Source organism: Terrapene carolina, unplaced genomic scaffold (assembly GCF_002925995.2).
Source record: "Terrapene carolina triunguis isolate 2854851 unplaced genomic scaffold, T_m_triunguis-2.0 Scaffold42, whole genome shotgun sequence".
Taxonomy (NCBI): Eukaryota; Metazoa; Chordata; order Testudines; family Emydidae; genus Terrapene; species Terrapene triunguis.
The window spans coordinates 29,761,399-29,778,307 of NW_020664393.1; the positions used below are offsets into that span (position 1 = coordinate 29,761,399).

Consider the following 16,909-nt stretch of genomic DNA (forward strand, 5'->3'; position numbering starts at 1 on the left):
TCCTCATTTTCTACAGTACCTCTTTGGTCTGAAGAAGAAAACGGTTTTGAGTATCAACTGAAAACGTTACTGGAGTTTCCAGACTAGGTCCAGTCACTGTTAGATCAATTCCTGTTTTTCTGGAAGTAATGAGAGCTGCAAATATACTCAAGGCTTGCAGGGCCACGATGGTGTCCTGTTGAGAGAAACACATGCTTTTATATTAAATATAAAAGCCTGCAAACTAGGTGAGCGCCAGTATCTGTTAAACTTTGTCTATACCCAAAAGTTGCATTAAATTAATGCGACCTCTTAGCATGGACACTCTTAACCTGATTTAAGAGTATATACATAAGGGTTGCATCAATTTAATAAAATAACCAGTTCCTAACTAATTCAGGTAAGTCAGTATGTAGGCTAGGTCTTAGGTCTGGTCTATACTACCCGCCTGAATCGGCGGGTAGAAATCGACCTCTCGGGGATCGATTTATCGCGTCCCGTCGGGACGCGACAATCGATCCCTGAATCGGCGCTCTGACTCCACCAGGGGAGGTGGTAGTAAGCGTCGCCGACAAAAAGCCGCAGAAGTCGATTTTGCCGCCGTCCTCACAAGGGGGTAAGTCGGCTGTGATACGTCGAATTCAGCTACGCTATTCACGTAGCTGAATTTGCGTATCTTAAATCGACTCCCCCCTGTAGTGTAAATGTAGCCTTAGATAATTGGGGCTTTCTGACCCTTACTGTGCAGACTGCACTGTCCATCTAGCTGACAGTTTGGTAATGACAACCATTTCTGCTGGAATATTACTACTGCTTCCTCCACAGATAAAATGAGATATTAGTGATAGTCACAATGGGCCACATCCTAAAGTTCTTACTCAGGGCCAGATCAACCTCTCCCATAGTAAACCCAGGAAAGAGGAAAATCCTGTGAGGATTACCTCACAGTTACTGCCACATCATTTCGTCATGGGGGTTGGGATTTCCCCCCAACGCCAGACTCCTGAGATATGCAGAAAGCCAGGGTCATCCATGGGGAGATCCTGTATTTCTGCTTGGGTTGTGGGTCCCTGGTGCTCCCATGCCATGTTCTCTGGCATCACGGCTCTACTAAAAGGCCTGACTCCCATCAGAGCAAGGGGGGTTATAGTAAAGGAAATGCAGCCCCAGATACTCTTGGAACTTTCTTCTGGGACTGTCTCTGGACTGCAGCTTGATTTTTATTTGTAGATGCCATGAAGGTCTGTGAAGTTTATAAAGGCCTTGGCCAGTAGGAGGACAAGTTAAGGAGGAAATGAGCCAGCCACAATCTGGCCTAACCAGAAATAATTGTAACTATCAGACATTCTACAGCACTTTTCCACAGCGGCTCAATCACAGGAACAAAAACGCTGTACCTCTGAGACACTGCAGATGTAAAAAACAGAAAATGTAAAAATAATTTTTGCCCAGTCTTACAGCCAACTTTTCAAAGAAAATTCCCCTCAGCTTCTACACCCAGCTTCTACGACCTTTTGCTCCCAACATTTTGTGCAATCATCTGAACCCACAAAACACAGTATGTGTTTGTATATCATCATTCTGCAGGCACACAAATTCTCCTTTTGTAGGTGCAAAATATCTGGGTGTGCAAAAGTACACGCCTAAGTTAAAAGGCAGTTTTTCGAAATTTGGCCCTCGAGTTTAGTATGGGATCTGAACAAGACAACGACTTAATTTGAGTCTTTACATTGTCAGAGAATGGATTAAGTTTAAAGCATTTGCTATTCTCTTTACAATTATTGCAACAATAACAAATTCATGAACTGTAATGTCCTGTTCTCATTATAACTGTGTCATGATTATCAGAATTTTAATAACGCATATTCTGAAAAATATGGTGATGAGCTGTATTTCTTTGACCTTTTCATAATTCAGTTATTTGATTTATTGTTTATTCTTAGCTGTTGGTAATAGAAACACTGGGCTCTGCAGGTTTGGCACACAGGGGTTTTAATTATTCAATCTTAGGTCACCTTCTAGTAATAGGAAAATTGTAATATGACAGCAAACATTCATTAACAATGCAACTCTGACTGTGCCAGTCATAAATATAATAGTACGTGCTGACTAGTTAATCAGGAACATCAGAAATCTCTGTCTTTTTTGCTCCTGGCCATGTTCTCAAATTATCTACTTCACTGATTCCTTAAAATCTGGAAAATTCAGACTGAGTGGCAAAGTTCACAGAGGACTGAATCGCTACCACTTGGAATTCCAGCCTGAGGACTTAGATGAAATGGTATGGTAGAGAAGATGTAAATTATGGACTACAGGAGAAAATCAATGGTAGGTTGCAACTGGCAGACATTTCTCAGGAGAGGACCAAGATTTACCCTACAAGAACACTGTCTGGTCTCTCATACTTAAAGATGATGGTCCCTTTATAGTAGGAGAGCAATCAATAACAAAAAATGGGATAACTGTCACCACTCTACTCAAATTTCAGGTGTTTGGGAACCAAACGGATTGAAGGCCAGATCTTACAAGACCTCTCTCATACTGAAGTGAATGGAACTGCACATCGTATTAAGGACTAGAGGATCAAGCCCATAAACTCCATCCTGAATGCAACTGCAAACACACTGTTACTCAAACAAGCCCTCATGTCAACATGGATGAACTGTTATTGTGATGCCATGCAGATTGAACAACAAGGATATGAAATATTTGAGGTTACTTGTAAGTAAATGGCTAGGGAAAATAGTAGAAGAGAATATTAACAGAATTTCAGCAATTCATATATCAAACTGTAGCATGTTGTCCATGAGGGATGTTATAAATATATTATTCTTTGGTTGAATTGAGCATTATTCCTTTATAATTGTCCATACGTGCACGCACACACAAATTAAAAATGTTTTAAAATAAAACATTCTGATCATACTTTATATATTGCAGACATACAAATTAGAAAGTAGTTTATGATAGTTTAAGTTAGAAAAGTATGACACAGACAGCCAACAGCTGTCTAACCTCAATGTTTGATAATGACACAAACTCTCCAATATGGAAATCTCTTACAAGTCAGGGAAATGCTCTAGCTAATATAAAATAATTCACTCTTTAAATGTAACAAAGATGCTTTGGGGTCACACACAAAAATTAAATAAGAGCAAGCTATAAAGACATTATTTTCTTTGGAGAAATGTCAAAATTAAAATAGATGAATCTAACCTTTATTGTGAGAAACAGTGGATAAAGGGATGGATTAAATTCATTGGTGAGCTTTACCATGATGGTACTACAATGACATGCTGCTAGATTTTCAAACTCCAAAATAAAAATACCATCTGGAAAACAATCTGAAAGCTATTTGCAACTGAGATATTGCTTTAATCGGTCTTTCAATTAATAATAATAGAAGTAATGTGTTACGAAGAACATCCTGGAATCTGTGGGAAACTGTACTGGTTTCACAAATTTATTCTTCATTTAACAGAACTAATATCTGTCAGATTACATCCGAAGAAGTGGGTTGTAGCCCACGAAAGCTTATGCTCTAATAAATTTGTTAGTCTCTAAGGTGCCACAAGTACTCCTGTTCTTTTTGTCAGATTACTGTCGACATTTGAAAAATTGAATTGAATATGAACCTTGGAAAAAGGCAGTGAGAATGAGATAAGACATTGTACTTGACTGAGACCACATCTTACAATAAACAGCTAGCTTAAACTAATGCATTCTCAAGTACTATATAGATCCTGTTGGATGCCAACACAACTTGGGTAATGTGGTCTCAATAAAATGGATACCTGCTGGAGGTACCGAAGATCTTTCATATTTACTGGGCATTCAGAAATTCTGCCAATACTGGGGATGTACTACAGATGCAGTTAAGAACAACTGTAATTTGACAATGACAACTGGCTATTCTTCATGACTATTCATTGACTCCAAAAACAGTAACAATTTTCAAAGAGAGTTTGGCAGTTGCACTAGTGTGAAATGTCCCTTATTGTTGCTAGTAATTAATAAAAACAATAAAGGGCCAGACCATGTCACATTGATTTATACATAAAGTGAGCCCTACCAGTGCGGAAGGTAGGGTCAGCTGATTACCCGGCACCATCTCCTCTGGCCTGTTTCCACAGATACCCTGTCCAAGGGTCCAGGGTCCCACACACAGAGAGGGGAAGACCAAGGGAGGAAGCGTCAGGAGCAAGGCCAGGGTAGACATTCATCATTCTCCCCACAAACCTTGGGGAATCTGCAGGACAGCAAAAGCCACTGGATGCCATACTTTTCTGCAGCATCTCCATGCTGGGAACCCCTATTTTCAGGTATGTGCTGGGGCAGCCACAGGCAGAATCACACTGCCACGGAGCTTAAAGGAGGGGCACAACAGTCCTCAGAACCAGGTCAGAGACAGTGCAGGGACGCTATATGCATGGCCCTGTGCATCCCTTGGATCTCCTGATAGCAGCAACATTCAAGGGCCAGCCCCTTCTCACCGTACAGTGGGCAATTCTCACCTCTATCCCTAAGAGGAATACAGAGGAAACCCTGGAAGGGGAGCCTCCATGGGCTCTCCCACACCTCCCCCCAACTCTCCTCTGTGGCTTTCTCAGCAGGAGGGGTGACCTGGCCTAATAATGACCTCTTGCATTTAGAGAACATCTTCCATCTGAGGGTCCCAAACACTTTAACTGAGTTCAGCCTCACAACAACCCTGTGAAATAGGGAAATACTACAAAGACCAAAAAAGAGAGATCGCAAAGATGTTACCAACAAAATAGGGTGCAGATATGGTGTGAGATGCAGAATGCAGCACAATATGCAATCATTTAATAAAATAATGGATTTTGTTTCAATATCATCCTCAATAGGAAAGATATATAAATGCAGGTGAGAAATTTTTTTTAGCTGAAAATATCACTTCCTCCCCTTAATTTCAGTTCTTGTTGCTTTCTTTTTAATATTTTCCCTTTAAAAATATTTGAACTGCTCTTCTTTTTCTTTGTTTAATATGTTTATTAGAGAAAATGTATAGACCTCATCCAGCAGAGACTTTAAGCGTGTGCTTAATGAGAACTATTTGTTACAGAATAAGAAACAATCAATATATGCTATAGAAACGTTTAAAAAAATTAAAAGTGAAGGCCCAGATGTTTAAAGGTATTTAGATGTTGCCACTCTCACGTTGCAGTGCCCGCGGAGCCTAAAACTCATTTTCAAAAGTGATTTAGGCACTTCAGTCTAAATCCCATTGGCCATCAATGGCATTTAGGATCCTAAGTGCCTAAATCACTTTTGAAAATCAGACTTAAGCATTAAAATGCTGAATGCAGCAACACCTAAACACCTTTAAACATGTGGGCTGACGTGTATATTAGGAAAGTACATTTATGTATAGCAAAGCATCAACAAAGCTTCTAAAGATGACTGTCTGACCTGAGTCGACGAATAACCTCCAAGATGGTTTCTTTGCTGACTTAACCATTTCATAATAGGGATCCCCTCGGATAATCTATCTTGCTGAAAGTGAGAGAGCAGAGCATAAGCTGCAAGTTCAATGTCTACGGAGCGTGGCTGCCATGAGTCAGACAGTTGAGGGGCTGGAGACGTCCAGAATCGAATGTCTCCTGGAAAAGAGATCATCACTGATGTCAGAGCCGAAGCCATGAATAAATGCTCAATAGTTGAGGAAAAACCTGCCTATTTATGTTTACCTATAGGATACAGCAAGGCACTTCAGAACATGGTTCAAATTAAGCTTGTGCTTAAATGCTTGGCTGGTTAGAGATGGACTTGGTCATGTGTTTAAACACTTTACTGAACTGGGGCTGAACACCAGATACAAAACCCACCAGAGTCCACACAATGACTCCTACTGACTTCAAGGGATTTTGGATCAGCCCTTTACGTATAATTATAGAAGGACCCAATTCAGAGAACACTTACTAAAGAGGCATAGTGCTTAGTACCAGAAAGAATCCCACTGAAGTGAATGGGACTCATCGTAGTAGTAAGCATTACACTTGGTAGTAAGAATTTGCTGGGCCAGGCTCATCAACATGTCAACAGTGAGGCTTATCATCAGAATAATTCACCTGGTCTGACCCTGTTTAGCTAGCAAGATCTGACGGGCACTCATAACAAGGTGGGAAGGCAGCAAGCTCATGTTTTGCAATAATATAATCACACTGCACACTAGTGAACACTGTCATTAAGGCTGAAACCTCACCTTCATAACAAACTCTATTCAGTTGCATATAGTTTTCATCAGGATTATTGCCCTTTAGGGTTGTATTTTATTCTAAATAGATCCCTATACTGCACTAACAACCTATGTCTGTATGCAGCCAAACAGTGCTTTCTTTTTTTTAAGTTGGAAGAAAATCCATTCATACTACTGCATAAAGAGCTTCTTACAGTACCTTGCTGCTCTGATCTCTGGTTTAGTACATCCAGGGCTTCTTTTGCTTTTATTCTCTTTGCCAATGACAATGCATATGTCACAAGTGTCAGTGTATAATTATCTGAAATTCCTTCTTCTAATTTAGTTTCCAAGAAGTTTACAGCATTTGCTACAGCAAGGGCATTCTGGGAATAAAGATTGTATTGAAAGATGTTAATTTAATACTACCATGAATTTAAAAAAGCGGTTCACAAAAGAATGAATGTAGGCAACAGCAACATTACATTGCAATATTAGAATTTATAAGAAATATGTATTAAGGAAGAGAAATAACATTTTTTTAATATAAAAGAAAATATAGAAAATCTCTTTCAGGGTCACAGACATGACCACTAGAGGCATTAAGGCCTCAGCCAACAAAGCACTTACTTAATTTGAAACATGTGAGCCCTCCTGTTGAAGTCAATGGGACTGCTCACACCCTTAAAGTTAAGCACATGCTTATCTGCTGTGCAGGGTCTGGGGCCTCAACTATGATATATTTGCCTCTTTTCCCTCCAACTTAGTTAAGTTTTTGGAAAGGTCCACTGAGACTGGATGTTCCACAGTTTTAACACAACTCCTTACTACCAGTAGACAGGAAGGATGCCATCAGGCCGAAGTGTAGCAAAGTTTAACCAAATCATGTGTTGTTGTCCTTGTTATGACATCCCTCAATTTCTTTAAAAACTGCAAAATGACTAAGAATTACTGTGATAGCTTAGGAGGTATTTTATTAACTACAAACAATACCAAAGTATTCTAATACCTCATCATTTTGGTACCCAAATAGAGTTGTCATAATGTAAGCTGTGAGAGTGATTGGACTACTACTGCCTCCTTGAAGTTCACTGTGTATCACTCTTCCAGGTTCCCAGAATTCACCATTAGGTTTCTGATATTTGACAATCCAATCAGCTGTTTTCTTCAGTACGTATGGATCAATATCTATGAATGGACGAGCTTGCAGGAAACATCGTAATACAAAAGCTGATAACCTTGGGGGAAAGGTTAACCAAATACAAAGAATTAATTATATATTACAGCTTCTTCTATTAAACATGTTTTATTATTCAGACTGCTGTAGTGCCCTAAGTGTGCTAAACACTTTCCAAATACAGAAGAAGACACATACCCTGAAGAGTGAGCATTAATCGGCAAGAAACAGCTAAGAACCACTCATCAGCAAAGAAATATAGTTATTTTTCCTGGCCATAAAACAACACTTTCTTTATCTCTTCAGCATTTCAAAACTAAATACATATTAGAGGCTCCAATTCTGCCATCACATGGTAACCTTTAGTCAGCTGTTGCTCATAAATTAAACGTGTGTACATGTTTGCAGGATTGGGGCCTAAGTTTGTCAAGGAACTTTATAACTATATTATATGAAGTAGAACAGCAATAAATGTGATTTTAACAAGACATCCTTCCCACAGAATCATAACATCAGAACAACCCTCTGTGGCTTAACTGTGAACATTTTGAAACTTTTCATTGACCTCTTCTTATGCCATATGTACATCCTGATACTGCACTATTTATGTACCAAGGTTCACAATCTTGATAGCACCATGCAGATAATTTTATTTTCTCCATTCTATCAATATTAAGCCTGATCCAAAGCTCACTGAAATCAGTAAAAAGACTGACTGACTTCAGGGAGTTTTGGATCAGGCCAGTAATTTAAATCATTCTTATTTAGATGAGTTAGACTGATAGTGACTGCTTCATGCAGCTCATCTATCAAGGTACTTTTACAGAGCCCATCATCTTAGTATCCGAGCACTTCAAGAGGAAATTCAGTCCCTTGAAGAGGGCTAGAACAAGGCCTATGTACCACTTCAATCCCATTTAAGACCTCAAGAGATAACTGGGATCTAAGTGGATGGGATAGGTTGCTGTTAGCAGCTATCAAGAGAGCATTTGGAAGCCAGCACCCTCATCACTTAGAGCACGCAGGGTACAGGTGTGGTTAGAGCAGGAGTGGGTTTGGTAGGAGAGAAGGGATCACTCACACCTGTAGAGAACCTGATGAGCTAATGAGGTATTTAGCTCCCCAGATGGATAGCTTGGAGAAGAAGGCAAGCAGTATAAAAGGCTGAGCCATGGAGCAGGATGGGGGGAGGCTCTGGTGGTGGTATACCTGGAGCATAAGGCAGAAAAACAATTAAAAAAATAAATAAATAAATAAATAAAAAAATATCTGGTGGACTGTGTGTGCTCTTTGGTTTGTTCAGATGGGTTACCAGCCAGTGCTTCCAAGTGCTGAAGGGGGCACCTGTTTACAAGCAGGGGCTTGTCTGGGATCTGCTGGTCAGCCAGAGCCAGGAAGGTTGAGAGGCAGCCTATGTGAGAATAGGCTGAATCTGGGGGGAAAATGGAGGTGCTAATGTTGTGACTGAGCAAAAAAAGGAGAAGCCGAAGATGCTGTAGGCATTTCAGCAGACAAAGCAACAAGCTCTGCTGGGATGGCAGGTGGAGCAACAGTGAGTGTTTCAGGTATAGCAGCAGTTAGCACAAACTGTGACAAGTCCTGCCACAAGGCATGGAAGTCAGGGGGCTGGGACACTGTAAAATGGGCCCCAAGGATAATCCTGATGCAGTCTTACTGACTTTTGAAAGAACTGCTAATGGTGTGGCTAGGATAAAGGATTAGGGGCCTACAGTTTAGCACCTTATCTGGCAGGAGAAGCCCAAGCCACTTATATGGCATTGAGCAAAGAGCAGGCCAAGAATTATGAGGTATTAAAAGCTGCTATGCAGGATCAGGTAGGCTTGTCAGCCAAAAGATACAGACAGAAATTTAGGATGGCCAGCTGGACTGTTGAGGTAGGGCCCAGAACAGTCACGCAGAAGGCCAAGGGGGAAAGATGTGGAAGTGGTAATGGAGGTGTGATATTTGAGCAGTTTTTGCAGAACCTCCCGGGTACCACTCAAGTCTGGGTGAGGAGACACCAACCAGAGACAATGGAGGCAGCAGTAAAACCAGCCAGGTTGAAGCAGATTTTTTTTTTTTAAAAGCGGCATGTCCAACACAAGTGGGAGAAGGGGGTAATAATGTGAGATTGCTTAGCAGTAAGACCTGCAGGTGCAAGACAGGATGAAAGGAAGGCCATTTCAGCCAGCCAGGATATCACCTGCTGCCAATGAGACAGAAAAGGACTGCCCGTATTTGAAATGGAGGAATATTGCAACTGGACTGGGATCTGAAGCTCTCAGAAGGGAGTAAAAACAATTCCTGTAAGAGTTAGCCAAAGACCAGAGATGGGTATTATTGATTTGGCAGCCGATTGCTTGCTCCTGCAGAGCAGGCTAGTTAAATCACAGTGGGTTCGGGTGGGGGATGCTCTAGGCATAGAGTGCACACATGAGGAGAAAAAAACGTATCTGGTGGTGCTAGTCCCATTAGAGGTACATGGGAAGTTCTGATGGAAAAGGGTCAGAGTAGGAGGAACTTTGCCCCATCCTGTGGTCCTAGGGATGGATTGGAACCCATTCCCTTTAGGTAGGAGAAGAAAGGCCCAGGGGAAGGAACCTCATTGGATGGTAGGAAAAAGGGGACCCCAGGCCCACAAGGGTGGATAAGAGTAAATCCTAGATGGGAACCAACAAGCCAAGAAAATGGGATTGAGGTAGGAAATATTGGAGTAGAGGAGAAGCAGGAAAAGGGGATGGAGGAGCAGGGCTCACCTGTACAAGGACAACCCGAAGAAAGAGTGGGAGGTGAATCCAATGTACCCCAGAGAAAGGGAAGATCCCTGACAGTTTAACAGCTAAGGGGGAGGAGAGGCCATCAGACAGTGGGGTCCTGGTGGGGAAGGATGACTGAGAATGCTCTACAAAGGATGGGACAGATCCAGGGCCAAAGTCTGTGGGTTCATCGCTGTTGCGATGACCTGTGGGATGAAATGGAATTGTGAGGTACACCCCCAGCTAAGGAGTTCTTATTCTGTGGATGGAGAATCCTCACAGCTGGCCCACAGAAAGTCAGACTAAGAGAACTCCAGAAGCAATGAGGCAGAGGCAATCACCCCTATAAGTAAGATCAAATATGTCAAGGAGAAAACTGATCACCACTGGAAAAGGGGGCCCTAACTAAGCTAGGAGAAATAAAGGGGGAAGTGTGTGACATGGTGCCATTAGCAGCTATAAAGAGAACTTTTAGAAGCTAGCACCCGGGTCACTTATAACAACCGCTGGTGTAATTAGAGTAGGAGCAGGTTTGGAAGGTGGAGAAGGAATCATTTGCACATATAGAGAGCCTGGTGAGCAAATGCGGTAATTAGTTCACTGGCTGGAGAGCTGGGAGAAGGCAAGTAGTATAAAAGGCTGAGCCAGGGAGCTGGAACTGCTGCTATGTTGGTGGGACCTGGAACACAAGACAGAAGACAATAATAAAGATACTTGGTGAAGGTACCCTGGTGAACTGTGTGTGCTGTTTGGTTTGCCCAGAGGGCTTACCAGCTGGGGTCTCCAGGAGCTGACAGGGGGACCTGTTCAGAGTGGGGCATAGCCCCTGTGCTGGCCCTCTGTGCAGGGTCTAATTTCACCCTCAGAGAGACTGTTCATCCCATGGGCCTTCAGTAAAGAAAGATTTAAAAGATGTTCAGAACTTTGACAAATAATCCTAAATGTATCTGAACAGCTTCAAGGCTGATGAGTCACTCAACAGCACAGCTACGATTTATTTGCTGAGCATGGACAGAACAATGCTCAGAGCTATCCCTATTTTTTGTAATAGCATGAAATTATCTTTAATACCACAAGACTTTGAGAGGGATTCTCCCTCCTGCTCCAGTCCTCATACACTGCTGCAGGAGCAAACAGGGATCCTAAAAGCACTTCAGCCTGCTGGGCTGAACCTCCTCCCCCCCAAGCAAAGGCACTGTGAAGGACAGCAACAGGCTGCAGTGCCCCTCACAAGCCCTGGAGCAGCGGTTCTCAACATGCGGGCCACGGATCACGTGTATCCCAGTTAGCACACAGCTGCGGCTCAGATGTGTGCTAATGGCCACCAGACCGTGCAGCAGGGTCTGGGTTCCCAGGTGCCTGGCCGCCCCACATGGTGGCCCACAATGATAAATAGGTTGAGAACCATGGCCCTGGAGTATGGCACATATTGGGAAGGGAAGAGGGTGGCACTATGGCACAGAGCATTACAGCCATTCTGAACAGCTGTGATTACCAAGAAGCTCCTCAGTGTCAGTCCAGTCAGGTCTGCCATAATTTAAAACAGCTCCCTAAATTATGCTGGGGGTTACTCCGGCCCCAAAGCAGCCTGGAATTGAGAGGACGCAATGGTGGCTTAAAGGCCGAGGAGACTGTGGGTTTCACAGCACAAAATTTCACCCTTTGTGTTGTGTCTAGCAGTCAAATGTGCAGTGTACTTCATTGGTTCCATTATAAAATGCTTTCTGTTCTAGTGAGCTATTCTCTGAGATAGAAGAATGACCTCCAAGCATTTCAATCAACAAATCCTCTGATGAAAGTGACTCACTACTCATCTTTTGTGAAGCTAAAAAACTCTGTCCTAATAATGGCCTTAGATCGTCTAAGCTAAAAAGACACTAAATTCTGTGTAAACTTGAAAGTTTGTCTCTTTCACCAATAAAAGATATTCCCTCACCCACCTTGTCTCTTAGAGAATCTTACAAGTTGGCCTAAAGACATACCGAAAACCAGACTGCAGCCATATCTGGGCATTTTTACCAGTTTGACAAATGTTTTAGTCCCAATGAAATATGCAAATATTTGACAAAATTCCAAACTGAGTATTTTCTTTTTCTGGCAAAATTACTTACCATGTGCTCCCAGAGGAGTCACTGTTTCCAAAGGCACTGAAAGAGCCATCATCCCTTTGGTAGAGAAGCTCTCTTTGGTAGCCTGAAGAGACCAAAGCAAAGACAGGTATTGTATAAATTACTCTTGAGTAGATTCATACTGGAATTTCTTTCTGGGGACTTCGGGAAAGGAGCTTTCAGACAGTGGAGAAAGAGAAGTCAGATTGCTCCAGCAGAATATATTTGTGGAGATTTTAAATCTCATGTTTCAAAATATTTCTGCCAAATGTGCAGGAGTAAATATGAGTGAGAGAATACAAAAAACCCACAAACAACTAGGTTGCAGTAACATGAAGGATCTGTTTATGGAAACTGAGGTGCATGGCTCCCACTCCATCTTTAATCCACCTGTCATCAAGGGACGTCAGATTGGTACACAACTGTACATTTTCACATAACTCCACTGCTGCAGTACCTAAGCCTAAGAATGAATTCAAGGCACAGTGAGATGTACCATCTTCTGAATAATAGGAAAAAAGAAAAGCAGAAAGGAAAATACTTATCAGCTAGAAAGGCAGAAGGTGCAGCAAAAAGTAGTCACAGCTGCCAAATAGCTACGTTAGAGCTGCAGCTGCTCGTCTCTGCCAAATGTAAAGGACCAGCTACCCGTCAGAAAAGCATGCTGGAGAAAGTTCCTCTGCAAGGGTGGCCCTACAATGAGGAGGTTCAGCGGTGACCAGCCAGCCATGAAGAGAAGTGCTTTAGAGCAGGGGTTCTCAACCTTTTTCTTTCCGAGGCCCCCGCAACATGCTATAAAATCTCTACGGCTCACCTGGGCCACAACAACTGTTTTTCTGCATATAAAAGTCAGGGCCAGCGTTAGGGGGTAGCAAGCAGGGCAGTTGCCCAGGGCCCTACACCCAGGGGGCCCTGCAAAGCTAAGCTGTTCAGGCTTTGGCTTCAGCCCCAAGTGGAGGGACTCAGAGCCTCGCGCTTCAGACCAGGGCGGGGAGGTTAGGCTTTCTGCCCTGGGCCTCATTGAGTCTAATGCGGTCCTGCTTGGCAGACCCCGTGAAATCTGCTCGCGGCCCCCCAGACGGCCCCAGACCCCTGGTTGAGAACTGCTGTTTTAGAGGAAGGCTCTGATTGAAAGACATCCCTAGGTTTTCCAAGATATTTCCTGGTGTTTGACATATGTATGTCTTTTTGTTGATAATATGTATCTTTAATAAAAACTCAGGTATAGTTTGATATCAACCACTTACTGAGTTTAGTGTCCCATCACAACCACTAATAGCAGTACAACATCCTTTTCTTCATATTTTAACTGCAATGCAAAATCAATTTACATAGATTTTTAAAAATGGAATGAGTCTTTTAGTTGAACTGTTTTGCTTCTCCACTGACTCTTTAATGTCTCTGAAACCTTTTGTCTAGATTCCACATGCTAGGAACACTATGCAAAACCCCATCCTGGCTGTCTGTATAGCCATATCAATAATAATATTTATTGCACAGTAAGATTAATAAAAATATGTTGAATTAATGAAAAAATGTTATTGTCACTGCTGCAAATATCTTCCAGGGTTTTGCAAAGAATACAATGGACTGGCACAGTTCTTTCAATGGCACCGTGACAATGTATATTGTATACAGAGATCTGGATACATATATTAGTTCCATTGGGATATGTCCATCAGCTTGAATACATGCTTGGTGAGCTAGCCAAGTATGATATGGTTAGTAAACTATAATATTGACAACACAATTTTAATAACCAGAAAATAAAACTACCCTTATGGAATACTGCATTTTCTCCAGTGGAGTTCTACAATCTAACAGATTATTTAAACATTACTGCTGTGTTTTTGATCACTACCTGCCCACTGACTTAGTGTATGACCTTCAGGAAATCATTTAACCTCCTTTCTCCCATCTGTAAAATGGATATAGCAGTGCCTCCTTTTCTCTTAACCCTCTCTGTGAACACTCTTATTCCACTATAACAGTGCCTTTTTCTGGGTTGTTTTTTTTTAAGAGCACTTCAGGAAATTGCTTACGAACTTGAGAATAGGTGTTAAAATAACAGCTCTCTCTCTTTTCTCCCTCTTCCCCCTCTTATTTTGCAACCAAACTATGTAGTAGGGCTGGTTGAAAATTTTCAGTCCAACTTTTGTTTGACAGAAAATTGGGTTTTTAAGAAAACAAAATGTATTGTGAAAAGTGTACTTTCCATGGAAAACTTTCAACTTTTTCATCGAAAAATCGAACACTGGAAAACCACAGAATTTCGGCCAAAAACAAACAAACAAAATTACATTTGGAAATGCCACCATGATGCCTTAAGGGAGTTGTAGTACCTCATGCCCCCATTATCCTCTATAGGCCAGGTTCCCCAGGCAGACCACATCTCCCATGACGCATTACAGTGGCTAAACAAGCGAGGACACTGTGGTGCATCCTAGGAGTTGTAGCCTGAGCCATAGAGCAGAATGGGGGCATGAGGCACCCAGAGTACAACTTTCACTGCAGTAGCATTTCCAAATTAAAATTATTGGTTTTCAGCTAAAATTTTTCAGTTTTCAATTAAAAAAAAAACACATGAAAAATTTTGCTGAAAACAAAAAACAAACACAAGACTGTCTTTATCTAAACTTTCTGCAGGAAAGAAAACTTCTGACAAGCTCTACTGTGTAGCTCTGGGGTGACCAAAGTCTAATCATCAAGCCAAGAAGAACTCCTGGAAACTACACCATTGAGAATATTTCTATTCACAGGATTATTTCTCCCTCTAGTGGGAGATCAGTCTAGGAAGCTAGGTCAAATTTAGACCTGGTATCTACTGTAGTCAAAGGAGTTCTATCAGGGATTAATCTGTGTTTTCTAACTAACTTGCAACCCTTTATGATGCAAGGAGCAGTTAGAAATACTCAGACTTATGCTGTTTTATTGGCAAGAGATAACCAGCTCCAAAAATGATTATATGGATCACCTTTTACAGGGCAATTTTACCCTGGAAAGGTACTATACACAAATGGCATCTTCATACTCAGCAGATCTTACTTTAGGGACAAATGTAAAATTATCTGACTTTTTAGTACTGTCAGCCCTGGGGAACCAGCACAGCTACAAATAAGTGGGCTCCTCGTCTAGCTCACACATCATCAAAAGAATGGTGAATCAAATTCCAAATGCAGGGCCACAAATAAAGTATTTTCTACCAGTATGATATTTTTTTAAATCTAGGATCTTCCCTGAAAGTTTACAGACCTTCTCTCATAAATGATGTAGCCTTCAGTTTAATATCTTCCTTCAATTGCCTTGTGTTAGTCAGGTATTCCAAAACATAAATATTAGGAGCAAAATTTATCATGTTCTGTTCACCACAGCCATAAGGCATCTTAATCAGTGATTCCAAGCCATTGATAGAAGGCCCAAGAATATCACCTGAAAGATAAAATTAAAGTTCAGTGCATATAAATGTATGCATACCACATAGAGGGTGGGGTTACTTATACTGTGGAAGCATGTGATATGTTGCATTTTTCATGTCCCTTTAGCCATTTCATCTGCACACTGCCCACTCACCTATCTGCCCAGGGACTTATTCTAAGATTTCAAACTGCTCAGCAGTCACCGTTTTCAAAAACAAAATAGAACCTCCCACCCCGGGCCATGTTTCATTAATTGTACACATTTGCAATTTCTGTTCCAGAATTATACTGGCCTAGAGCTTCCTTATTAAAGGCTGAATCTCTAACCATATGAAAGAGACCCCCTACATGACGAAAACACTAACTACCATAATATCCAAGTAAGGTTCAAATTCCTCTGTCTTAAACAGGCTCCATAGAAACCTCATTCTTAGCCCAGTGGATGATGGGAGAGGACTTTGGGCGTTAATCAGGGCAGTATCCATCCCAACAGTCTAACATTACAATTAAGCCAATATGAGTATAAACACAGTGTCATTAAAACCACAAATCAGCAACCACCTGGGACCAAATCTTGTTCACTTTACTCACACTGACCTCCACACTGATTTCAGTGAGATTAACCATGTGAGGCAGGAGAGCAGACCTGGGCCAAAGGAAGAACTCTGCTATATGGAGAACCCCTCTGCTAGTTCTGTAGGGGAATTGGGTAGACTGGCTTCTCAAAAGCAGTTGTAATGACAGTGTCACACCATACCATATCTGGGAAGCTATGTGAGTTGAATGTAAATCCAACACAAGCCCAGCAGACAGTTTTATATTTACAGTCTGCAACAGAGTAAGACAGGTTGCCAGAAAATAAATGAAGGTGTAAATAGGATAAAATAATCCTTACCAATAACAGTGACTTGTACTCTTTCACTGCCACTTACTACATCAGGAGGGAAGGTGAAATCCACAGTTTCTGATACAGTTGGTGGGTTATTCCCAGTCAAATCTAAAAGACGTGTCTGTGAATAAGACTGTTCCAGTCCCTCAGCCTATCAAAATAAACAAAAAGGATCACTTTAATCTCCAAAACTTTATGTGCTGTCTTTAGATTTCTCTTTGTGCTAGTACAAAAGTATTTGTCGGATCGTGAGATCTAAACTGCTGCTAACAAATGTTTTCTGCTACTTGCTAACACAGCAAGAAGTAGAGTATTGACTCATCTGAGCTGATGCACATGTATGTGTTTCTTAAAAACAGCAGGCACTTCCACCTGTAGTAATGGC

At 41.6% G+C, this 16,909-nt stretch overlaps 1 protein-coding gene across 1 annotated transcript in view; it reads right to left on the bottom strand.

Moving 5' to 3' along the window:
- The window catches only part of CD109 (CD109 molecule), a 123,997-nt gene that overhangs the window by 20,655 nt on the left and 86,433 nt on the right, over positions 1–16,909 (bottom strand). The window contains exons 22-28 of the mRNA XM_026654616.2: positions 16,531–16,675; positions 15,472–15,648; positions 12,223–12,304; positions 7,188–7,416; positions 6,399–6,564; positions 5,413–5,603; positions 20–175 (exon numbers count right to left, since the gene is read on the bottom strand). Coding sequence (XP_026510401.1) covers positions 20–175; positions 5,413–5,603; positions 6,399–6,564; positions 7,188–7,416; positions 12,223–12,304; positions 15,472–15,648; positions 16,531–16,675 — 1,146 coding nt within the window. The remainder of the gene's footprint in view (positions 1–19; positions 176–5,412; positions 5,604–6,398; positions 6,565–7,187; positions 7,417–12,222; positions 12,305–15,471; positions 15,649–16,530; positions 16,676–16,909) is intronic.